The 25,286-nt window shown below is 53.1% G+C and overlaps 1 protein-coding gene across 14 annotated transcripts in view; it reads right to left on the reverse strand.

The window, feature by feature from the left end:
- LOC129468655 (calcineurin-binding protein cabin-1) overlaps positions 1 to 25,286 on the reverse strand; it is a 169,943-nt gene that overhangs the window by 30,842 nt on the left and 113,815 nt on the right. For all 14 annotated transcript variants that reach the window (XM_063622714.1, XM_055254489.1, XM_055254487.1 and 11 more), the window contains one exon: positions 13,743 to 13,856. In XM_063622714.1, coding sequence (XP_063478784.1) covers positions 13,743 to 13,856 — 114 coding nt within the window. The remainder of the gene's footprint in view (positions 1 to 13,742; positions 13,857 to 25,286) is intronic.

A 25,286-nucleotide genomic window follows, 5' to 3' on the forward strand; every position in this document is an offset into this window, starting at 1 on the left:
TGCACCTGGGCCCAGAGCAGTGTCCTAGGAGGACAAAGCATGTAGCACAGGAAGCTCTGCCCAAGCTGAGACTGCCACACACAGGCCTGAGAAAGATGCAGCTAGGGCCAGGCGCACTGGCTTATTCCTGTAATCCCAGCACTCTGGGAGGCTAAGGCAGAAGTATTGCTTGAGCCCAGGAGTCTGACACCATCCTGGGCAACATAATGAGACCTGTCCCTCAAAAAAAGATGTGCGCTGGGTGTGGTGGGGCACATCTGCAGCCCCAGCTACTTGGGAGGCTAGGGCAGCAGAATCACTTGAGCATGGGAGGTCGAGATTTAGTGAGCTGTGATGACGCAAGCCACTGCACTTCAGCCTGGGTGACACAGTGAAGCCCTGTCTCAAAAAAAAAAAAAAAAAAAAAAAGAAAAGAAAGAGGAGGGAAGGAGAGGTGGAGGGAAGGAAGGAAGGGAGGGAGGGAGGCAAGGAGGAAGGGAGGAAAGAAGGGAGGGAGGCAGAGAGGCAGAGAGGCAGGGAGGCAGGGAGGGAGGGAGGGAGGCAGGGACGGAGGGAGGGAGGCAGGGATGGAAGGAGGGAGGCAGGGAGAGACGGAGGGAGGCAGGGAGGGAGGGAGGTGCTGCTGGGATACATTCCAAGAACAAACCTCTGAAAAATAACTTGCGGTGGGAAATGAAGTTCATGCTGAAAAATGCTCCTCTATTCAGGAATGTTAAACAGCGAGCTCCTGACTCAATACCCAGGGCAGTTGGGGGCAGAGGGGGCTGTGGGCTGAGGTGGTGGATGTATATACAAACACTGGCATCCCACTAGGGAAAAAATAGCAGCTGCTTCTGATAGGCTGGGCAGAAACTCCGGCATGGAGGCTGGCCCACAGGACAGGGGTTCCCAGTCTGGGCTCTGCCACTTACTGGCTATATGACCTTAGGCAAGTCATGAGTGCACTGTCTGCAGAGATTTCTGTACCTCCTAGCAGGATGGTCATGGGGATTCCGTGGGATCATGAATGCTAAGGGCTTAACAAGATCATCTTCCTCTGCCCAAGCATCCTGGCTTTGCCACAATTTTGAGTCCACATCTGGAGATGAAAACTGTCTCCGGATAGCAAGAAAATAATTTATACCAGGGATGATGGTCTAAAGGCTGCTTACATTTTATTTACTTAATTATTTTTTAAAAAATTCTAATTGTGAATGCAGGCGGCCTGGCTTTTGCTGTGGTCCTGTCAGGGCAGGGTCCTGGGCAACCTGTGGCCTTGTCCCCGCCACTCCTCTGTGTGTACTTCCTCCTACTGACCCCTCCTACTGGTGAGGATACGCTGTAGCTTCTCAGGCAGGAAGCACCCCCTCTCCACCTGCTGCCTCTCAGGCATGCCCCTCCCCAGACAGGGCGGCCTTCAGACCTGCTCCAGGCTGAACACCCGGGCTGTGCAAGCCGGAAGCTGTGAAGTTCCACAAAGCTTGCAGAGCCCAGGATGTGGGAAGGAAGGAGAGCTCGGGGATACATTTAGAATCCACACAAGTTTGCTAACTCTTTTAAGACTCTTAAAAACAGGACCTTTTTTCCCTGGAGAACTTGAAGTGTTTCTTTTGTTTACTCTGCTTGTGCAACTGGCCCATAGATCATCTCAGCAATGCTAAAAATAGTGCTAGTGCAGCAATTCCTACTACAGCCAAGTAGCTCATATTTCCTCAATTTAAACTTTTTTCTTTCTTTTCTGTCCTGTGATTCCCACTGTTATGTGACTGGGTTTCCTTTGATCCCCTGACAGTCCTAAGGGCCGCTGCATACCTCAGTTAATCTTAGTGATAGAGGAGGTACTCAGAGAGGCCAGATGATCTGCCTAGGTCACAGCCAAGGGCAGGGCCAGAGGCAGAAGCCCAGCCCATTTCCTCACCAGCCAGGGTGGGATGTCTACAGCCACTGGTGACTTGGTATCGTGGGGATACCCCAGGAAAAGCCACAATCAATCCCAATTTCTTCTGAAAACCAGATGACATTGGCACATTAGGAGCTAAGACTACCCTTGGGGAAAGAGTGGGATAATAAGCAGCGCCCTTCCATCCTAGCACGGCCTTGAGTGGCATCTCTACTGTGTTGCGTCCATCCTCCACTGAGGACACTGCTTGCCCTCAGAGGCATCCTAGCGCCCTGTCCATTGGAGGATGGACATACACATGCATGCAGACCCAGGGCCACATGCCTGGCACACCAGGCAGAGACACACGGGACGATAGATCTGAGCATCAGAGTGCCAGGGCTGAGCACGGGGTCCCCCAAGCCCACCTCCTCGGCCCTCTTGTACTCCGCTTCCCCTCATCCCATCAGTCCACAGGCAGCCTGGGTCCTGGCTCAGAACACCTAAATCCTGGCTCAGGTGCAAACTTGCTGTGTGCCTGTCTCGTCTTAATTTGCGAGGCAGGGACAATGGCACTACCTACATCTCATGAATTATGAGAATTCAACAAGCCATTGTATGTAGAAGCGCCAAACACTGCACTTTGGAGCCCTGCGGAATGGTGGGTTGACAGTGCTCCTGCTGCCTCTGCCCCAGCCCCAGCCCCAGCCCCAGCCCAGCCCCTCCAGTGCATTCAGGGCAGCTAATGCAACACCTGGAAGACGCTCCTCAACTCAGGCCCCCTTCCTTTATGAGAAAGGCCAAACTCTGCACCTGGCCCAGGAAAACAGGGTCCAGTGGTGGCCAGCCAGCCACGCAACCCTGCGTATAGCATGCAACTCTGCGAGGCCCTCCCTGATGTGCATGCGGCACCGTCTGTGCTCCACACTGTGCCTCATGCTGCATCCTCTGTTCAGAAGCCTGGCCCTGCTCTGTCCTTCACAGGCATGTCCTCTAACGTCACTCTCCTGTCATTCTCACACTGTCTGCTCACTTTCAGGTGATGGGGCCTGTGCTCCAGGAGGGGCAGGCCTGTCTCCAAAAGCACACGTGCAAAAGTGACTCCCATAGGGGCTCAGGCAGGATCCAACACTAGCCTGGGCAGGGCTGGGGATGAGCTTGGGGAAGGCTGGGCTGTGCAGTCACATTGAGCACCGTAACACCGAGCACAGCAACACCTGGCAGGAAAGCCCTGACTGGAAATGGCCTCCACCAACAGTCTGAACAGGCCTAGGATGGCCTTGAGGGAGAGGTGGGCAGGAGGCGCAACAAAGTGCCAGGTGAGGCCCCAAAGAGGGAAGTCAAAATGTGGAGGAGATTTACTTGTGGTTTCTACAAATTGGGGCCAGTGCAGCCCAGCTGCCCCTGTGCCTATGATCTTCCCATCTACCACAGGCCTTCTCAAAAGACACTGTGAGCTCTGGGTTCCATGGCTGCTGGATCATGTGCTCTGTTTACCTGATCATCTCCCCTAGGGACCTGGGCGCCCCTTGAGAGTGGGCCTCTCTAATGGCTTAGTGGAAGATGACATGCACCATCAGGTGACCAAGGGCTGGGCAGAATGCTTCACCACCAGGAGGTCTCAGCCCTGCTCTCTGATGGTGAAGGCAAGGGAGGGACAAGAGAGTCCACCTCCTGGAGAGGCAAGGAGGAGCAAGGACGCAGTCTGACACTCTTGCTGTCCCTCCCCATCACATGTCCACAGCAGACATCACTGCTGGAACAGAGAGCTTAGATGTGACCTCTGAATTTCCAACGAGATAGTGGCCAAGAGTGCAGGCCTTGGATTCAGACAGACCTTGAATGGCAGCCTGGCCACTTGCTAGCTTGTGGTCTTGGGCCATTATTCCCTAGGCTTCTGCATCTTGTTCAAAGGGACACAATAGCACCAGGCTCCCATGGGGCCCTGGCCCACTGTGTCGGGAATACTGGCAATTGCTGTTGCAGAAGACAAGCACTTGACAAGCATCCCTTTGGCAGCATTCTCTCCCGGCACCCAGAGCAGCCAACCAGTTGGGGAGTGGCACTGACCTGAGCCCCCTTTGACCACACAGCTGGCCCAGGGCCTGAAAACAGCCATAAGCACTGCTGTCCAAGGGGAGGAGCCAGGCCTCTGATGGCCCAGGGGGCAGTGGGTAGAAAAGGGCTTTGGTTTTCCCAGCCTGCAGTGCCTATTGGTAACAATTTCCCCATCTGTACAATGAGGATGATAATAGTACCTAAGCCTCACGGACATGCTATGTCACCTAAGGAGGCACCCCCCGATCAAGCCCCCAATGAGTGCTGGTCCTGCCACTGCTACTATGGGCCGCTTCTCTCTGCCAGGCCCCCAACAAGGCCAGGCACAGCCAGGCCCAGCTGCTGTGGCACTGCAGGCAGGGTAGCATCCTCCATTGTCACTGTTCTCAGCTTCAAGAGCCCCATCCCAGGACAGGCCTGGAGGCTACCAAGGAAAAATGGTACAACCCAGCTAGCCAGCCAGTTGGAGCCACACCAAAAGGGCCTGGGGGCTCAGGCTAGCAGACAGTGTAGTCCCGCAACCCAAGGGAATCCCTGCTTGATGCCACAGCCTAGCACTGGTCCCCTCTCAGTCTGGAATCCCAGTCTCACCTCCTATGGTGGGGCTAGATGCCCACATCGCCCTGCCCACTGCTACCTAATTCCATCCTCCCCATCCAGCCAACGGGCCATTCAGATAACACTCCTGTCTGGGACAGCTGGGCCAATCCCGGTGTAGGAACCAGGAGGCCCCTGACTTGAGGCTGCTAGCCACAACGCATGGGCTTCCACACTACACATAGTGAAGTACACACCCCTCCTCCAGCACAGACTGGTGATAGGACCATGGCCAAGTGACTTTACTTCCTAGCACCTCTTTGAAAGGTGACTACTAATCCAGGCTTGCAGGCTGGCCTGTGGACCTGAGCCCTTTTTGACCACACAGCTGGCCCAGGGCCTGGCACATAGCAGGTATTACGCTCCTTGAAGTGTGAGCAAAGGGACAAGCAGCGGTGGCATGAAAATTGGTCATAACTGGTCCTGAGAGGGGAGAAGGTGATATGGGACTGATTTGGGGGAAGGAGTGAGGCTATTACAAACCAGCTCTTCCTATCCCCATGTTCCCTGGCCCTGATGAGAGAAGGTAGGCAGGAACACCCTGTGTGGACAGTCCTGGGGCTTGTTTACCTGCTGGGAGGCAACTCAGATCTGCTCGCAGCCTGGAGTGGTGTGGGGCACCAGGAATTGAGTGGAGACCAACACTTCTTCCCTAGGTTGTGCTTTGGTCTTCACTGATGTCTGCCTGCAACAGGCTCTGAACCTGGGGCTGGCACCTCGGGGCAGGGGCTGATCACAGGCCCACCAGGCAAGGTACCTCTCTTACAAGCCAGAGGGATGGAGAGAGAGAAGAGGCAAGTCAGGCTGGGTCTGGTCAGGGAGGTGATGCCAGATCTGGCCCTGCAACAGGAGGCAGATGTCTCAGGCACAGACCTTGGGGCCTGGCCACAGCTGGGTTCCTGGGTGACTGAGTCAGGATATACCTGTTCCCCTTGCTCTGGGGCTACTAATTCCCAGTCATTCATCCTAGGGAATTCTTGAGGATGAGAGGAATTCAGTCACTAGGCACTCCCTGCCTGCTGAGCTAGGAGACGTTTTGGGAGGGCAATGGCAATGCTGTCCTAGATGAGGTCCCTGCCTTGGGGTGTCCAGGTCTGCTGGGCTCCAACAGCCTCCTTCTGGACTACTGGCTCTCTCTGAGGAGAGAGGCACTGGCTGAGACCTGGCCTGGAAGGTGGGTCCACCGTACCCACCCCTAACATATACCTCGCATCTGCTCACTGGGTGTAGGGAGGGGGTTCCTCCAAGGTTACACAACCAACTGGTGGCAAGTTAAAGTACAATGGGCATGACTGATTCTTGCTGAGAAGGACAGTACCTGGGGCTTTGGAGACTTTCTCTCCTTCCCCCCAACTCTGGCAGGTGTGGGGTACCAGAAATTGGGTGGGGAGGCCCTTCCTCCCTACCAGACCACATCAAGGCCTTCAGTGAGCACTCAGGCTCCAGGGCTGGGACAGCACAGGGTATAAATGTTTTCAAGAAACAAAGACAGCTCATGACGACTGTACCTCCCATCAGTTTAAGCAACACAGTCAGGACAAACAGAACCACCTGTGGCAGCCACCAAGTAGGAGAGAACATGACAGACCCTGGGCAGACAAAGGGGACTGGCCACCGGTGTGGGAAGAGGCTCAGCCTCCCTAGTCACATGGGAGGCACATACTGAAACCACCTGGGGTTTTTTGGCACACCCCACAGATTGGCCAAAATGAAAGTCATCTGCGGTTCTGAGTCCTGGGAGGGAGTGCGGCAAGGGCTGGTGGGAGGACATCTGGCCTGGCTCTGCCAAAACACCTGGCAAGGTGTGGAAGCACTTGGCTGTGGGGACCTGTGTCCTGGACTCCAACTTCCAGGCATTTGTCCTGGAGGCCCTGGCACAGGTGAGAAAGGAGATCAGAGATAGCAGCACTCTTTTTCTAATAGTGGAAAACCAAAAGCCACCTATCCGCTGGGAAGAGGGGAGGCAGACCACCAGGACAACCAGACAGTGGAGTTCTATGCAGCAGTGACCAAGAAGAGGAAGTTTGACCACCATCCACAGGCACCAACGACTGGGCCAGGCCTCACAGAAAGGGGCCTGTGTGGTGGGTGTGACGGCTAAGGCCACCATCCACATCTCAGGCTGCTCCATTCAAGCCAGGGCAGGGCCTTGAGCTTATGGAGGCCCCAGCCAGGTGTGAGTTGGAGCTCCTCCTGCTCCCTGCTTCAGTCACATCCTAGCACTGGCCTCTAGGATCCACAGATAAGCCCCAAGGCCTCCATGCAGGCCCATCTCCAGACCTAAGGGTGATTTGTGTGGCATGCCAAGTGAGTGGTGATAGCTTTCATCCACCTGTCGGGACCACTCTGCTTACAGGTAGCCCAGGCTGAGTAAGGGGTAGAGTGGCTGGGAGCTGTGCCTGCCTGTGCCCAAAATCTGTGCTTTTCTCAGTGATCTTGGGGCCTGGGGGCTGTCCACCTGAGCAGCGGCAGGAGCAGCTTTAGGGGAGACACCACACTCAGGGAGGCCACAGTAGGCCGGCACCTCCCTTCTACTCTCACACTCAGGCCACCACTGCTGCCTGCCCCACACAGCCTCAGGAGCAGGAGGCAGTACCAGCCTGGCCCTGAGCTCCCTTTGCTTCTTTCAGAGGCTGGAAACTGGGTTGAAACAAGAAAAAACCCTGCCTGCTAAAATAAGCAAACATTTTGGGGAAGGAGAACCATCTCTGTCTGGCTTGGTTACTATGGGAACGTTTCTGAATCAACTACAAGACAGGGAGAGAAGTTCACCCTGGACAAAGCAGCCTGGCTCTGGCCCATGCAGGCTTGCCTGCCCAGAGGTGTGTATGCCTGCGGGGGAAGCCCCAGAAGCTTCTGGGCACCCAGACACAAACCCTCAGCCTCCATGGTGTGGGTAGCCACCCCAGCAGCACCTACCACCTAGCTTGTGCCTGCTTTCCTGGTCCCCTCCGCCCAGGGAAGGACAGTGTGTGGAACAGTGGGACCCAAGACATGCCATGTTCACTCCTCCTCATGTTCAACCACAGTGCTGAGCCCTGCCACACGTCCATCTGTGCTGCTGTGGGGGGCCAGCCAGCCATGGGGCAGTTCCCATTTGCAAGGAGTTCCTGTCAGCAAAGCTGACATAGGAACCTAAGGTCCCACTCACTCGATCCTTAGCACCCATCCCATTCTCTGGTCCCTTAAACTCCCCAGGAAGGTTCTGTCAGCAGCCCAGCCTAAGGAGCTCCCCCGAGGATGCCTCTAATCCTAGCCTTCCTCTCCTGCCCCCTTTCTGGCTGAGCAGCACCCCACCCCGCATGGGAGAGCCCAGCTCCCTGTCCCTCCTACATGCCCTGTAGCATCTTATGAAGGCCCCGCATGGAGACATGCAGGCAGTGCTCTACCGTCAGCCTTGAGCATCCTGTGGCCAGGGCCAAGGCTCTCCCTGACTCCTACAACATCCAGCACTGGCTGATCCAGGAGAATGAGCTTGGAGACCAACTGCTGAGGAGACAGGGATGAATGAAATTAATCCACAGATATTCATGTGGGCACCTCCTCTGGGCCAGGCCAGGGGACTTAGGAACACAGCAACAGCACAAAGACGCACAAACCAGGAGACTGTGAGAGCAGACACTGGGCCCATACATGTGTCCACCCAAGGAGACTGGGCAGCAGCTGCAGAGAGCAAAACGACTTGACCTTCTCACATGGAAACTTCTCCAAGACTTGGTGTCATGGAAAAAGCAAAGTTGCTAAAAAGCGCACACGCACACTTTTTTTTTTTTTTTTTTTTGACATGGAGTCTCGCTCTGTCGCCCAGGCTGGAGCACAGTGGTGCAATCTCAGCCCACTACAACCTCCGCCTCCCGAGTTGAAGGGATTCTCCTGCCTCAGCCTCCTGACTAGCTGGGACTACAGGCATGCACCACCACACCCGGCTAATTTTTGTATTTTTAGTAGAGACGGGTTTCGCCAGGCTGGTCTCGAACTTCTGACCTCAGGTGATCCACCCACCTCTGCCTCCCAAAGTGCTGGGATTACAGGCATGAGCAACTGCACCCAGCCACCCACGCACTTTTTAAAAAGCCGCATGACACATCTGTTTTTGTACACACAGACCCAGAAAAAGATAACAGCTTGGCCGGGCACGGTGGCTCACGCCTGTAATCCCAGCACTTTGGGAGGCCAAGGCGGGCGGATCACGAGGTCAGGAGATGGAGACCACAGTGAAACCCCGTCTCTACTAAAAATACAAAAAAATTAGCCGGGCGTGGTGGTGGGCGCCTGTAGTCCCAGCTACTCGGAGAGGCTGAGGCAGGAGAATGGCGTGAACCCGGGAGGTGGAGCTTGCAGTGAGCCGAGATCGCGCCACTGCACTCCAGCCTGGGTGACAGAGCAAGACTCTGTCTCAAAAAAAAAAAAAAAAAAAAAAAAAAAAAAGATAACAGCTTGGCTGATCGGCTGATCACAGAAGCACCTCTGAGAAGGGCACAGTGCCTGGGGATGGGCAAACAAAGGTATGTGGACTCTATGTGTCTGAACTGTTGGCAGTGAAAATGTGGTCCTATATGACTGTGATATTATGATATATATGACAGATATATATATGTTTGTTCATCCATGGTTCCTGGCTCCTAACTCCCATAGCCCTTGTTACTGTAAACAGAATCTCTCTTTTTTTGACCTTCTCCTGCCCTTCTTTCCACTTGCCCAAGACAGGACTCTAATTTGTTTGTGGGCCATAAGACCTTCATTCCAGATAACAGTCCTGCCCCACATCCTGGAGGAAGGAATGCTGCAGAGAGGGCAAGAAGAATCTGAACAGACAGGCCTTGTTGGGTTTAGATCATAATCTTTTTGTCTGGTAACATTTTGACATAGTTGTCCATGTTTCAATCATGCCTATGAAGTCTCCATAAAAGGCCAAAGAGGACAGGTTCCTGAGCTTCTAGATAACTAAATACAGGGAAGCTCCTGGTGGGTGGTATGCCTGGAGAGAAACAATTACAGGAGGATACAGCCTTCCCTGTATCCTCCTATAACATCCCTTATAATAAACCGGGAAATGTGTTTCTCTGAGTTCTGTGAGCCACTTCGGCACATTAAACCCAAAGAGGGGGTTGTAGGAACATCAACTTGAAGCCAGTCAGACATTTCGGAGGCCCAGACTTGTGACTGGTGACTTATGTGGGGGATGTTTTGAGGACTGAGCCCTCAACCTGTGGAATCTGACACCATCTCCAGGTGTTGAAATTGAGCCTGGGCAATATAGCAAGACTCCGTCTCTATAAAAAATTTAAAAATTGGCTGGGCATGGTGGTACATGTCTGTAGTCCCAGCTATCTGGCAGGCTGAGGCAGGGCCCCAAAGGGCCTAGGTGACACAGCGTGATGCTGTCTCTTAAATCTGCTCCCCATTTGGTCACAGAAGTCTTCTGTCTGTGTTGACTGTTGTGTTGGTGTGAGAACAAAGGAAAAGGGGTTTGAATTTTTCCTAAACTACAACTCTCACAATTTTCAAAAATTATCATTAAAAAATAACAGAAGTGCCCCCCACCCAAGCTCTAAGGATGAGAGGCTGAGCAACACAAAGGCTGGGTAGTGTGGATGGCCCAGGACAGTGAGTTGAGAGGGATAGGGATTAGGGTGCTGATGTCCCCAGCCTCAACCTCCTCTCAAGGGCCAGCACCCACCTGCTGCCTTTGCTTCCCACTAGACTAAGCAGTAAACCCCAGTGCAGGCTAGAAGGGAGGTGAGCCAGTCTGCTCATCCCAACCTAAAGGCTATCTACCAGAGACATGGCCCCATCCCAGCAGAGTCAGCCAAGGGCTGCCCTAAATGCTCCTTCATAAACACGTTAGTATGTAGTTTCCCCAGACTTGGGAATATGCCAGATAGACTCATGTGCTGAAAGTGTTCAGGAACTGCCCAGCATTTCTTGTCATACTAGACACTTGGCACAGCTCAAGGAGCACAAGTAGCCCAAACCTATCTCTAAAGAGAAGAGGTAAGAAAGCAGAGGACAGAGGCCCCAAACGATGGTAAAAGCAGCAGGTCACTGGGAAGCATGGAGGAACGAACAACTGTCCTGGAAGCGGCAAAACCACCAAAACACCCAGTCTGGGCTGGGGCGGCCTTGATCTTCAGGGGCTTCCAGGTGCAGGGATGGCATTGCCTATGTGCCAGGCCTACATGAGGCTATACCAGCCTTCTCTCCCACAGGCACACAACCTCAGACTGCTTTTCTGCAAGACTCATTTTGGAAGGTCCCAGAAACTAAGGAGGAGGTGCAGGGAGGGAGCCCAATGGGAAAGAGGCCTGGAGCATGTGGCTGCCAACTTGGATGTGCTCTGCGCGGCAGGCATCTGAGGGGCCAGCTTCCCTAGCTTTATCATTAGAAAGGCTGAGGTCTTCCCCTGTGAGGAAGACATGGAGGTTGGGTCCTTCCTTCTAATATCACTGCATAGGCTTTAAAGGCAAAGCACCAAAAGGAGAGAGGAAGAGAGGGAGGGAGGGAAACTATTTTCTTAAGTACCTGCCATGTACTAGATCCTGTGTTAGAAATATTACCCCAGTATCTAACTTGATTCCTACAGTTACTCTTCAAGCCAGGTAATAGAAGCCCACTTTCAAGGTGAGGAACCCAGGACAGGGAAATTAAGCAACTTGTCTAGCTCTAACTCTAGTCTATCAACTGCAGAAAAACAGATTTTCAAAACGCTGACAAAGGGCTCATTTCATTGATATATAAAGAGTTCTTATTAATCAATAGGAAAAGGACCAATAATCCACTAGAAAATGACATGAAGGACATGAACTTTTGCACAGAAGTTAAAATTAACATAATGTCAGTCAAGGCAGTGCTTCATAGGTGAAGCACTGAGCCTTTCTGTCTGTCTGTGTGTGTGTGTGTGTGTGTGTGTGTGTGTGTGTGTGTGTGTGTGTGATGTATTGTTTGTAGTAAAAAAGACTGGAACTAACCTAAGTGTCCATCAATAAGGGATGGGAGGCCGGGCACAGTGGCTCGCGCCTGTAATCCCAGCACTTTGGGAGGCCAAGGAGGGCGGATCACTTGAGGCCAGGAGTTCGAGACCAGCCTGGCCAACATGGTGAAACCCTGTCTCTACTAAAAAAAAAAAAAAAAAAAATACAAAAATTAGCTGGGCATGGTGGTGCGGACCCATAGTCCCAGCTACTTGTGAGGCTGAAGCAGAATTGCTTGAACCTAGGAGGCGGAGGTTGCAGTGATCCAAGATTACGCCACTGAACTCAAGCCTGGGTGACAGAGCAAGACTCTGTCTCAAAAAGAAAAAAAGAGGGATGGGTAGGTAAACTGTGGGACATCCCTATGTTGGGAATACTATGCAGTAGCTATCAAAAAGAATGGGTGGGTTCTAACAGTATCTCCAAGAGATACTGTTAGAGATATTGTTTAGTGAAAAAATACAAGGGGCAGAAATGTGTGCACTTTTGCCTTTTGTGCACATCTATGTGCACTAGCTTTAATGGGCAGATGCCCTCTAGAAGGACACACATGAGACAAGAAACAGTTTCTGCTGTGGGGAGGTGGCTGTGGCCTGGGCATGCAGGTTAAGAGGGCACCTCTCTTTTGCAGCAAATCCCTTGGTATCATGTAGATTGATTACCAATAACACCCCTACTTGTCTATAAAATACCAAAACAGAGAGGGTGGGCAGATGCAGGGCTTTCAGGATCTCGAGCTCCTACTCTGACACCAGAAGACCACACCCTGGGAGAGGAGGAGCCATGGATCCAGACACTCCCACCAGCTGGCTGGCTCTCAGTGGGGACCTGCCTGCCCACATACTCTAAGAATTGGCCTGTTACACCCCTCCAGACCTGAAACCTGCTCTCCTCAGCTCCTGTTCAGGCCAACTCTGCCCTTCAGTTTCTCCATGAGTAAGAGGGAATCAAGGAAAATACAGAAGAAACCAAAGCTCAGAGGGGATGTATGATCTGCCAAAGTTACCTAGCTGGGAGCTGGCCATGCTGGTAGGGGCGGTGGATAGGTAAGGACTTGGAGGTAGAGGGGAGTGAGGGGCCAGCTGTCTCCATGCAGGACAGAGGAAATGGGGGAGGGTAGATCCAGGTGGGGTATCAAGAGGAGCATATGTAGGCCTTTGGGACGAGAGGCAGGCAGGCCTAGGTAATTGGCCCTGCCCTGCTCAAGGAGTAAGTCTCCACCTCACACGGAATATCAGGGCTGAAGTGCACTAAAAGCCCAATATTGGTCACACTCTTTTTTTTTTAAGAGGGAGTCTCACTCTGTCTCCCCAGCTGGAGTGCAATGGCGCCATCTCGGCTCACTGCAACCTCCACCTCTTGGGTTCAAGCAATTCTGCCTCAGCCTCCTGAGTAGCTGGGATTACAGGTGCCTGCCACCACGCCCAGCTAATTTTTGTATTTTTGTAGAGACAGGTGTTCACCATGTTGGCCAGGCTGGTCTCGAACTCCTGACCTCAGATGATCTGCCCACCTCGGCCTCCCAAAGTGCTGGGATTACAGGCGTGAGCCACCGCACCTAAGCCACACTTGTTTTCTTTTTTTGTTTGTTTGTTTGAGACAGAGTCTTGCTCTGGTCCCCCAAGCTGGAATGCAATGGCATGATCTCGGCTCACTGCAACCTCCACCTCCTGGGCTCAAGCAATTCTCCTGCCTCGGCTTCCTGAGTAGCTGGGATTACGGCGCCTGCCACCACGCCCAGCTAATTTTTGTATATTTAGTAGAGATGGGGTTTTGCCATGTTGGCCAGGCTGGTCTCGAACTCCTGACCTCAGATGATCTGCCCACCTCGGCCTCCCAAAGTGCTGGGACTACAGGCGTGAGCCACCGCGCCCAGCCCACTTGTTTTTTAAGCAGTCAGAATCTCCTACGTGCTTGAGACCACAGGAGGAGCTGCTCCAGCAGGTGGAGGAACCTGGGCCTGTGCCCCTGTCATCACTGCCTGTGTGGCCCCAGAATACCTGGGGCTTTGGAGAACATACCAAGCTCATCCATGCCTCTCCCCACAGGAGGGGGCAGTGACTTGCCAGAAGTCGCTCAGCAATCACAGCCCCACACCAGAGTCTGGCTCACTCTTGACTGCACCACCCTGCCTGCCCTCTGAGGATGCCGCAAAGCTGAGGCCCTGGGAACACCCACCTAGGGGGTCAATTCATGCGCCTTCAGTGAAAAGCAGTGGCAACAAACAGCCTTGGAAATCAACAAGGCAAAGTACTCACGTTGAAGAAATTGGTCTTGTTCCTCTCGCAGAAGAGCCCCTGTGCCGGCATGTGCTGCAGTTGTTGCCATGGGATACTGCTGCCTAGCAACACGTCGCGGGCCCACTGGAGGTTCTGGGGAAACAAGAAGTAGGTTGGAAGTGAGTGTGTGGGCTGCTCAGGGCGCCCACAGGGAAGGCAGGCGGTCCCCTCCTTCCTGGCTGCATGGCAAACCACGATGAGCAGCAGTTCCTGCAGACATCGATTCCACAGCTCCAGGCTGCTCTGGCCACGGGCTTTGATCATCAGGCTGTGGGATGCATTTTCAGAACTGATCTCTGGCCCAGCACCACTGGTTTAGGAGTGTAGTCTTTGACTGCTCAAAGTGGAGACTGACAGACCCCTGGCCTGACCAACCCTACAGACCTGCCACATGTACCCAGTACCCGCCTTCTGTCAGGGGGCCCCCACAAGACCAAATAGCAGCCCTGACTTATTTGTCAGGAGTCAGTAGCATTCCTTATTCAAGGCCAGTGGTACAGCTGCTTTAGGCTCGGAGGGCCGGGCTCTGGCCACAGTGCTTAGGTCGGTGATCTCTGGGCAAAGAGCCTCTTGGTGGAATACAGGCCCAGGGGAGAATGGTGTAGGGTAAGAGGGTGGGTGTGGGCCTGGCTGCCTCTGTCTTCTCTGGGGCCCTCTCACTGGCCCAGAGAGCAGGCCTTCCCACCAGCTGCCTGGCCAGCCACTCCTCCCTCTCTGGTCTTCACCACAGCAGCCAAGCACCTTGCAATGGCCATCTCACTCCACCTCAGGACCATGCTGTCCTACAGGAAAAGGGCTGGCAATGGGCAGAGCTGGGCTTGGCACCTGGGACTGCACAATGCCAGACCCTCTACCCTTTCCACAGCACCCACTGTCCCGGCAAATGTGTCCTCCCCTCCCGCTCATGTCCCTTGTTCGCCTTTCCCAGCACAAGGGAGCAGGCCTTCATCACCTTGCACTCAGCTGCTCTGAAAGCCCTCTCACTTCTTGGCCTACAAGCTTGTCCCACCTGGTCCCATTTTGCCCACTGCTGGCCAGGCTAAGCATACTGAACTGTTCCCCTAATCATCATGAGGCAAAAGTGCAACTCCAGCTCCCTGACTTGCTGGCTGTGGGGCCCATGCTAGCCTGCCTCTAAGCTTCTGCTCCTATGAGGGCTACCCCTTCTGCCCCCACCGGGCTGCTGTAGGGACTGAGGGCTGCTCCCGAACACTGGGCAGGGAGGGCCCTGTGGCTGTGTGTAGGAGGGTCCATTCACTGTGAGCTTCCCGTCTGCTGAGGGACCCCCTGCCTGCCCCTCCCTGAGGGGAAGGAGAGACAGGCAGAGGAGGGAACAACCTGGGCAGCGAAAGGGTCCTCAGACCCTGGAGGCAGGCTCCCAACTGAGAACAGAGGCCACTTTGCTCACACTCACAGAAAACAGTAAAATACCCAGTCCTGACCTTCAACTTCTGAGCTCTAGCACCCTAGGAGGAACAACCTATAGTTTACTTTCAAGTGTCCCCAGCAGCTGGGCGCGGTGGCTCATGCCTGTAATCCCAGCACTTTGGGAGGCCGAGGCGGGTGGATCACCTGAGATCGGGAGTTCGAGACCAGCCTGACCAACATGGAGAAACCCCATCTCTACTAAAAATATGAGAATTAGCCTGGTGTGGTGGCGCACGCCTCTAATCCCAGCTACTCAAGAGGCTGAGGCAGGAGAATCACTTGAACCTGGGAGGCAGAGGTTGCAGTGAGCTGAGATTATGCCACTGCACTCCAGCCTGGGTGACAGAGTGAGACTCCGTCTCAAAAAACAAAAAAAATAACAAAGCAAAACAAACAAAAAAACGTCCCCAGCAATGCCTAGCAGCCATGCTTTGGAAAGCCTGCTTCCCAGGCCACTCATTCAGAAGCCTCTTGAGGCCGGTTCCAAGTTCTCACATAATGCTTCCCACCTCTGTATTCCACCCCACCCTATCCCAGGCCACATGCCCCTGCTCCACAGCAGGTCCAAGGAGGGAGGGTCAGCTGCAGAGAAACTGAGTACAGGGTGGGGAGAAAGGGGTGGGGCTTCAGGTATGCTTCATTAAAAGGAATAAAACCAAAGATTAGCTCAAAGATTAGTGAGTAGAGCAGGGCTCCAAGAGGAAGACTCAGGTCTCAGGAAGCCCAAGAAAGGGGCTCACAACCTGCATCAGTGCTCAGCCATGACCCACTGTGACACCTGGTTCAAAGTATTTCCCAAAGGAGATCTGAGAGGCTCAGCCCAGGCAGGTGTCCATCCTGGTCTAATCAGCCATAGCTGTACTCAAGAAGGTGATGTGGGACATTGTGTTTTTTTTTTTTTTGGAGACAGAGTGTCACTCTGTAACCCAGGGTAGAGTATAGTGGTGTGCTCTCAGCTCACTGAAACCTCCAAGTGATTCAAGTGATTCTCCTGCTTCAGCCTCCTGAGTAGCTGGGACTACAGGTGCCTGCCACCATGCCTGGCTAATTTTTGTATTTTTAGTAGAGATGGGGTTTCACCATGTTGCCCAGGCTGGTCTCGAACTCCTGACGTCAAGTGATCTGCCTGCCTTGGCCTCCCAAAGTGTTAGAATTACAGGTGCGAGCCACCGTGCCTGGTCTGTCACCTGCACTTCTAATACCACAGTTGAGCACACCTGACCATGGAGGTGGGCTGCAAAGGAGACCTACCTTTTACCCAGTCTGAGAAGGTCAGGGAGGCTCTGGGAGAAGGTGATACCTAGGCTGTGGTTTGCACAAGGCTGTTACGGGGGTAAGGGACTCACTGAAGCAAGTGCCCAGACACCTGGGACAGTCAGGGCCTAGCCAAGGAGGTGGAGGGGATCAGATGTGGCTGCCCATAAGGCCAGTGGGGAGCCAGGGGGCTATGAGGCAGGGAGTAAGTGCTAAGACCATGGGCTGCAGGGCCCAGAGCAGAGGTAGGCTGCCTAGGGGACTGAGCCTGTGCATACCCTTGCTCTCCTCTATGGCCCTGGCCTCAATGCTGTGGCAGACCACTCCTCCAGCTGTGACTCCATGACCCAGGGCACAGGCCTGGCCTGAGAAAAGTTACCCAAGAGTCATGACCCCAAAGCTGCTTCTGGGGCTCCTCAGGAACTTGGAAAAGTGTCCAGAAGACCTCTTTAATTGGCAGCACTTGAGGCCGGCGGGAGGAGATGTGAGACCCTGACTTGAAGAAGCATCTCCAGTAGCCATCATTTTCCTAAGAATACCAAGAAAGTAAAGCCTCAACAAAGACTTCCTTCTGGCTGGGGACACAAGAGAAAGCGCAGAGGCCAGGATAGAGTCACATAGACTCTGCTTCCCTGCCCAAATGCCTTTTTGCAGGCCCTGTGGCCATGGGACGGGAATGGACATTCCTCTCTGGTTTGTTTTCCACCACTCCACCTGCACCAAGCCAGTTTGTCCCCCAGATTGGAGCAGAAAGGGAGAAGGCAGTGGGAGAGGTTTCTGGGGCAAAGGGTGCAGAAAACACTAGCCTGTCAAACCCAACCTGGATTATAAATTAGCTTCCTGCAGACCTGGCTACTGTGTACTGGTGGACAGTGTGTTTCTCCAGCTGTCTCCCAGGCCCACCAGAGAGAGCGAGCTGAACAATGCTAAGGCATAAAGTGTCCAGACAGCTTATGGGGGCCCTTAGCTGATTCACGCCTGAGGCCCCAGATAGGTGCTGACAGGGAGGGCTGAGACCTGTCTGGGGAATCATGGGTGCCAGGCTGGTGGGGTGGGGGAGGAGGCAGAGACTGTGTTGGGCCCTTGCTGAACCTCTGCAAGGGGGAAGGGGATCTGACTTGCACAGTGTACCTGCAGCATAGAACCTGCCCTGTAGCTTCGTGGTGAGGTGAGGTAAGGCAACATGATGCCTCCTGGGTTGAGCACAGTGCCATAACCCCTCGCCTCACAGAATTACCAATGAGGAAATAGAGGCTCAGAGAAATTCAAGAGCTTGCCCAAGGTCCCAGAGCCAGGAAGTGGCAGAGCCATCCCTGGACTCTGGTCCAGGCTACAAGGACTCTGAGGCCTGGGCTCTTCCCTTGCCCCCTGACCTATCCACTATAGGTGGGCAAGTCACTTTACAAATCTGCCTGGGCATGTGCTGTGTGCTGTACACTGAGCCAGCCATCATGGCCAGCCCTCTCTCAGGCCTCATGCAACCTGTCACACTGCTGGCTCATAGGCACCTCTGAGAATGGGAGGAGGCCCATGGAGCCACTTGCCAGATAACAGCACATTTTCCTTGGCTGCATGGGCCCTGAGGCTTGTGCATATAGACCCTCTTGTGACAGAGGGCAGATGGAGGGCTGTAAGGTCCTGAAGAGAAGTAGGGCAAAGAATCGCAGAAGCATACAGGCACCTTATGTCCTCCCTTGCCCACTATCTGGACAATCCCTGCTTCACAGCAGAAGGCAGAGGGATGTCTAACTCCTCTGCTTGAAGGCCTTTGGGCTGCACCTGCCTCAGGGCAAGAGTCAGCTCCATGCCTCAGTCTACCTGCCTACCTGCTGGCTCATCTCCCCCACACCCCCCAACTCCTCTTTGTGAACAGCCCTCCAGCCACACTTGTTCCCACCTTGGTCCCTGCAGGTCTCTCTACCTGGTGCCACCTCACCTTTCCCCCGTTGCTCCCCTAGAATACTGTTCCCACAGCCCTATGGCCACCTTAAGTAGCCTTTCCACCGACTTGCAGATGGGTCTGCTGTCTGCCCCCACTTCTCTATCAGCCCTATAAGGGCAGGGACACAGTCCGACTTCACTGATGGCTCCTCTAGGATAAGTCTAGTTTGAAGCTCACAGAAAGGGTGCAACAGTTGCCCACAGGAAGAATGAAAGGAAGCTGAGCAGTCTGACCTTTCATAAAATGGGAAGGAAGGGTATGTCAGGTTGAGGGAGGAGGGCAACAGCCATGGGGCATGAGTGGGGCTGCTTGGGTCCTGCCCAAGGCCACGGTGCCAGCACTATGCTCCCTGGGGCCAGCTAAGCAACAGTCCATGCCCTCGAGGCTAAACTTCAATGCCAGCCCCTGCCCACTAACTCGCACTACTCTGCCAGCAATCGTTCCACTACAGCACACATTGGGCTGACTGTCATAGCTCCTGGAACTCCCCAGGCTCCCTTTCTCTTCACACAGGAAGCAAAAGCTTGGGGTGAGGTGGCTTGCATCCCTACCTGTAGCCTTCCATGGGCCCTGCATGTAGTGGGGGCTTGGCAAAGCCTGTTGACAGCTGGAGATGGGAAAACAACTACTACCCTCTGGGGACACCTGCTGTCCCAAGATGTGCAAAGCTGGAAGGCAGACCTGATCCCAGGTGCCATCTGTCACTATTGTATGGTGGCCTGGAGGATGTGCTCTGCCTGTGTCACCCAGGGTCTCTGCCCCCAGGGGCTGTCTCCCTGCCACAACCAATGATGATGATCCACTCGCCACTTAACTACCTCCTGCCTCACGAACCCACAAGGGACAGATGGTGGGGCTCAGAGAGGTCAGGCTCTACAACGCCTACATGGTGACTCCAGGTGTGCAAACTGTCTGGTGGGGATCCTGGAGCAGTGCCAGCCTATTTGCAAGACCAGTAGGGCTCCACAGGGCTGCCAGGAAGGTGGCTATGGACCTCAGCTGTGTTCAGCCCTTCACCTAGTCATACCTCAAGCATTGGCATGGGGGCACAGATGGTGCTCACGGGTTCCATGACAAATGGAGGAATCAGGAGTGGTGGAGGGCTTGGCCAGGGAAGACCTTCTGCAGCCTTTGGAGCCACCCAGGACCCCTTGCCCCATGTGAAGGGGAATTGGCTGGGAGCCCTTGGAATAGTGTTCTATAGGCCAGAGGAAGAGGAGTGTGTGGCTACCTGCTGTTGGGAGACTCAGTGGGCTGCTGGGGACATCCATAAGCTGTGGGCACATACCTACCGCAAACTCACCCCAGCAACCTAGGACATGAATATCCCCATAGCTAGACCTGGTAGACTTAAAGCCAACCACTCCTGATACTTCTAATCATGAAAAATTATAATTAGAATGTCTGTTTGGATAAAGCCAAATATTAAGGAGTTAGTGTAAAAGCTGTGCCCGCACCCCGAGAATCCTGTGTAGGCATTAGAAATCATGCAATCAAAGAGTTTATGAGTACACGAGAAGCAAAAAAAAGCAGAACCACATTTGCATACGTTTCTGTGAGTGTGTGTCTGTTTGTGTATAAAGAAAGTACGCAGAAGATGGAAAGGAAATGCACCCAACATTCCTGAGAGTTGCCTGGGGAGGGAGACTCATGGCAATAGTTCTCAATGGGGGTGGGGGTCTGTCCCCAAGGAGGCATCTGGCAATATCTGGAAACATCTTTGGTCATCACAGCTAGAGGAAGGCTACTGGTATCTAGTGGGTAGAGACCAGGGATATTGCTGAAAGTCCTGCAGTGCACACACGACATCCCCACAACAGAGAATTATTTGGTCCCAAATGTCAATAGTGCCTCAGGAGGGAACTCTGTTCTACATTATTCATATATACTCATATATATACAACTGTTCTACGTCACTCACATATATATATATGAAAAGTTAAATGCAGTTGTTGAAGGTGATAGAGGTGCAAACTTTCTCACCTGATTCACAACATTAGAGAATCAGAACAGAAGGAGGATGAATGACTGTCTGTGGATTCACCTTGACTTTTCTCTTTCTTTCACACCCCACAGGTCTTGGGCCAAAGAAATGGGGTCTGATCGGGCTAGCGCTGCCAGACTGCTACTCGTCATACCTCATCTAAGTGGAATCATTCAGTATTTGTCTTTTGTGACTGGCTATTTCACTTAGTATTATGTCCTCTAGGTTTCCCATGTTGTCTGATCCATTGATTCAGCTCTTCTGTCTGAGTCCATCTAGAATCAGACTACTTCCTGATATCCTGCTGTGGCCTCCTCCCATCTCTGCTGCCACACTGACTTCTTCTCCACCTGTGTGGACACATTCTCAAGCTCCTGGGCCTCTGACTACAGGGTGGGTTTGACTGAGGGAATTTGATCAGAGCACTTACTCCTTGAATTCCCTCCCTGTGGAGTTGATGAGGGGCAGCCATCAATGGCCAGCCCCGACAGGCACTGCGGCTGGCCCAGGGTACCACACTCCTCCTCCCTTGTGAATTCCTACTCTCTGCCTGGGCCTGTGTAAGTTGCTCCTTCATTAAGTGCTCTTCAGACTTTCCTGTTAGATGGGGCCATTTGTGTCCTGCTAGGCCTCTGACGGGCCACCCCCAACTCACTCTTTACATATCAGCCCAGTAGTGTCTCTGACACACTCAGGCCACATGGAGCCTGTCTTCTTCCACAACCTTGAGACAGTTTTTTGTTTTTTTAGTTTTGTTTTGTTTTTTGAGACAGAGTCTTACTGTGTTACCCAGGCTGGAGGGCAGTGGCATGACCTCGGCTCACTGCAACCTCTGCCTCCCAGGTTCAAGCGATTCTCCTTCCTCAGCCTCCTGAGTAGCTGGGATTTCAGGCACACCAGCACACCAGGCTAAGTTTTGTACTTTTAGTAGAGACGGGGTTTTGCCATGTTGGCCAGGCTGGTCTCAAACTCCTGACCTCAAGTGATTTGCCCGCCTTGGCCTCCCAAAGAGCTGGGATTACAGGCGGGAGCCACCATGCCCAGCCCTTGTGACAGCTTTAACCTAATTCAGGATGATGTCCCCTCAACTTCTCCCCTACCAAAACAGGCCCTGAAAGCCTCTGACCTCATCTTCTTCCTCTCTCCTCCTTGCCCATCTAGTCACACCAGCTTCCAGCAGATTCTAGTCACACCAAGACTGTTTCTGTCTCTAGGCATGTGTTTTGTGTGTGTGTCCATCTGCAAGCCTCTTCTCCAATATCCTCGTGGCCATCAGGGCTCCCTCACTTGATTCAGGTCCTTGCTTAGACAGGTCTTCCCAATCTCCCTGTCTAAATAGTCACAATCCCGCCTCTAACCCCTTACCAAGCTTTATTTTTCTTCCTACTCATCACTAGCTGCCCACTCTATTCTCCCAGTGAGTACACAATGCTGTATCCCCAGCACCTCAAACAGGAACCTCCTGTGTGACAACCACTCAGTAGACAGCTGCTGAATGAGTGAACCTGCGGAGATGCACAGAAAACACACTGTGGGGAGCACATGAAACACAAACACTTCTGCCATGTCATGGCTTGTGGGACAGTTGTGGGTAGTTTCATTCTCTTTTCCAAGCTTAAACAATATTATTGGTAATAAAAGCTGCTGGCAGAGTGCTCAAACCTATTCAAACTGCTGGAATCTGCATTTCTTTGCAGGAGAGAGGACCAGGAAAGCAGCAGCCATTATGGGGGCAACCTGTCCCACCTCCTCTGGCACCTAAGGGCCCAGCAGAATCTTCAAACCATGAGGCAGACAGACCGAAATGCAAAATCAAGATTCCTAAGTTGAGAAAAATATCAAGTTCTCCTTTTGCAAACTATACAAACTAAAGCTTGACAAGAACCTGGCTGGTTGGGATCTGCAGCAGCCTAGGACATCCATGTGAGGACGCAGGGCACACCACCATTTTGTGGAAGGGGCCACTTTTATGTCCATGGAAAGGCAGCAAAGGTTAAAGGCAGGCGAACACCCTACTTTGTGGCCAGAATGCCCTCCTGATGCCTGGTTCTACTATCTGTGTGGTCCTGGCTCAGTCAGTGTGAACTCAAAGCTCACCGGCTCCCCTCAAACACTTGCCTGTGAGCAAAAAGCAGGGTCTCAACAGCAGGCCCTCACACCCGCTCCAGTCTGATGGTGCAGGGCCCACTTCAAAGGCCCTCTCGTTTAACTTGCACGATAGTCCTGGCTTCTACGGGTCCCTCACATGAGCCAGCAGCACAGGCAGATGGGGATACTGTACTCACAACAGGTGGGCAAGGGGTGGGGGTTCACACCCAGCTGACCTGTCCTTTACCCAGGCTCACACCAGAGCACCAGCTGACCCTGAAGTCAAAAGTCAGCAGATTCCCTGGTGATCCTTCAGCTGAGCACACAGCACCATGGGGCCCCCCTGGCAGGAGTCTGTCTCTAACCAAACCCTGGGCCTGGGCTCATCCCATATAGGTACTGGGCCAAAGAAATGGGGTCTGATTGGGCTAGCACAGCCAGGCTGCTACTCCTCATACCTCATCTAAGTGGAATCATCCAGTATTTGTCTTTTGTGACTGGCTATTTCACTTAGCATTATGTCCTCTAGGTTTCCCATGCTGTCTGATGTGACCGAATTTCCTCCCTTTTTAAGGCTAATATTCCACACTGTTTTGATTAGTATATTATAGATTTGTAGTAAGTTTTGAAATTGGGAAGTATGAGTCCTCCAGATTTGTTTTTGTTCAAGATTATTGGCTCCAGGGAACATCTTATAACCAACCCCCTCTGCCCTGAACCCCTTGCATCAGAAGTAGCAGGAGGTGAAGGGGCTCAGCTCCCAGCTGAGCAGGAGGCAACTGGGAGAGCAGCGCAGGGGTATCTATGCCTTGGACTTTTTCCTGGACACCCATCAGTAAAAGCCAGAACCTTCATGACAAAAGGTGTCTGATGCCATGTGCTCTCTCTCCTGGGGTGCCTATATGGGCTCAAAGAGCCAGGTTTCTAAGAGTGTAGACTCAGGCCTCAAAATCTTGGTGAAGATTGTGATCCAGAGAGTAAGTGATACAGTAGCTAGAATTAGGGCCCTTATGGCTATCAGCATAAATGATCATCCCCATCTAAGGTGTGCACAGTGTGCAGGGCAACAGGTGGACTGCCTTGGGGGGTCCAGGGACAGCCTGTGTGCAGCAGTGCCAACCTTGGGTGGGAGGGCAGCCTCAGGCAGGCAACAAAGGTTCCTCAGGACAGACCTAGCCCTTGGCCACTATGCCCCAGGCAGGGAGCCCTCAGAGGGCCTGGCAGAAGAGTAAGGAGCCATGGGAGATGCTGACACTGAAGAAATGGGCCTCACTAGACGGGTGAGAAGGACTGTTGGCTGAGGGCAGTGCAGGGTGTGTTGGACATTGCCCCAGCACTGCATCCCTCACCTCATTAACACAATAATTCTGCTTTCATATCACTATCATTCTCATCGAGGAAAGAAGAGCCCTGGACCTCCAAGAGTTCCCATGCGGAGCCAGGATCTGAACCCAGGTGAGGCCAGCTTCAGAGTCCACATTCTCTCCTCCTCCCCCAAAAGCCCTGCTGTCAGCAGCTAAGCAAGTGGAACACTGTGCCCTGAAGGTGGTTTCTTTGCAAGGCCTGGGCAGGCAGAGCCTCACCTGGAGGTGTCTGTGAAAGACCTAAGGGTTCAGGAGTCAACCACACAGCTCCAGGCAGGCTCTGGTTGTGGGCCCCTTTGAAGAGGCAGACATCGGATGCTTCAGTCCACCAGTGAGCTGTGAGATGGCAACAAGAAAAAGGCACTGCCAAGCCCACAGGCAGGATTTTATGAAGAAATGTGCTGCTGTCAAATATACACAGCGGGAAGTGTTTGTTAACAAACAGCTGTGTTTGGAAAGTGGTAACTACTTCCCAGTTAATGGTTTCACATTAGTCAGTGACAACATGGAGTTGTGGCCCCCAGATCTGTGAACAAGCTGCTGCCAGCAGAGGTGACACCCCAGGTCTGGGCAGAGCCACATGCAGCCCCCAGGATGGCATGCCCCAGAGCAGCAGGAAGGTCTTAACTCAGGCTCTCAAGGGAGCTAGGTATTAACAACCTACATTCAATTTGGTGGTGGTAACTGGTGCTCAGCAAAGGTTTCTGGGTGAAGCAAACACAGGAGCCAGTGGGAACCACCCTAGACCCAGCATATGCAAGGTCTAGAATGAGCTCAGTGGCCCGAGGCTACCTGAGGCACACTTGGCACCTGCAGAGCTGCCTCCTGGAAGCAGATCTGTGGGTAGGCAGTGTGGCTGTGGGTAGGGAGTGTCTGCTGCTTAAGGGGTCTCTCTTAGATTTAAGATAGCATTCCATTTCTGAGAACAAAGGAACTCAGCCTGGGAATGCAACGAACAGAAAAGCTGGCAGAAACTGAGGCTGATGGCTACTGGGGGTTGTCTGGGGATACTGACGTCAATGGTGCAGACAGCCCAAGGCAGCCTCCATCCCTGCTACTGGGTGGGGATGGCTGGGTCAACTGGTCCGCCTACCCTGGACCATCACAGATGACCAAAATGACCTGGCGAGGGGGCATTCGTGGTAAGAGCAAAATGGCAAACTATGAGTGTGGACAAGGTGTAGGGGATGGTGCAGCAACTAGGCCAGCGTGAGATTGCCCGGGGCTGATGTCTGACTCTGTCACTCAGCTCTGTGTGACCCTCAGAGCAGGTTCCCAGATGCAAAGTAGAAGGGGTATGATCCCACCTCTGGGACCTGGGGTACCTGGTGTCTCGAAAGCACACAATCAACAGGGCATGCGTACTGGAGTTGGGAAGAAATACAGGTAGGGCATCCTAAGTCTGAATATCTAAAATCCAAATTGTTCCAAAATCTGAAACTTTGGTGCTTAAAGGAAATGCT

Source organism: Symphalangus syndactylus, chromosome 18, assembly GCF_028878055.3.
Source record: "Symphalangus syndactylus isolate Jambi chromosome 18, NHGRI_mSymSyn1-v2.1_pri, whole genome shotgun sequence".
NCBI lineage: Eukaryota > Metazoa > Chordata > Mammalia > Primates > Hylobatidae > Symphalangus > Symphalangus syndactylus.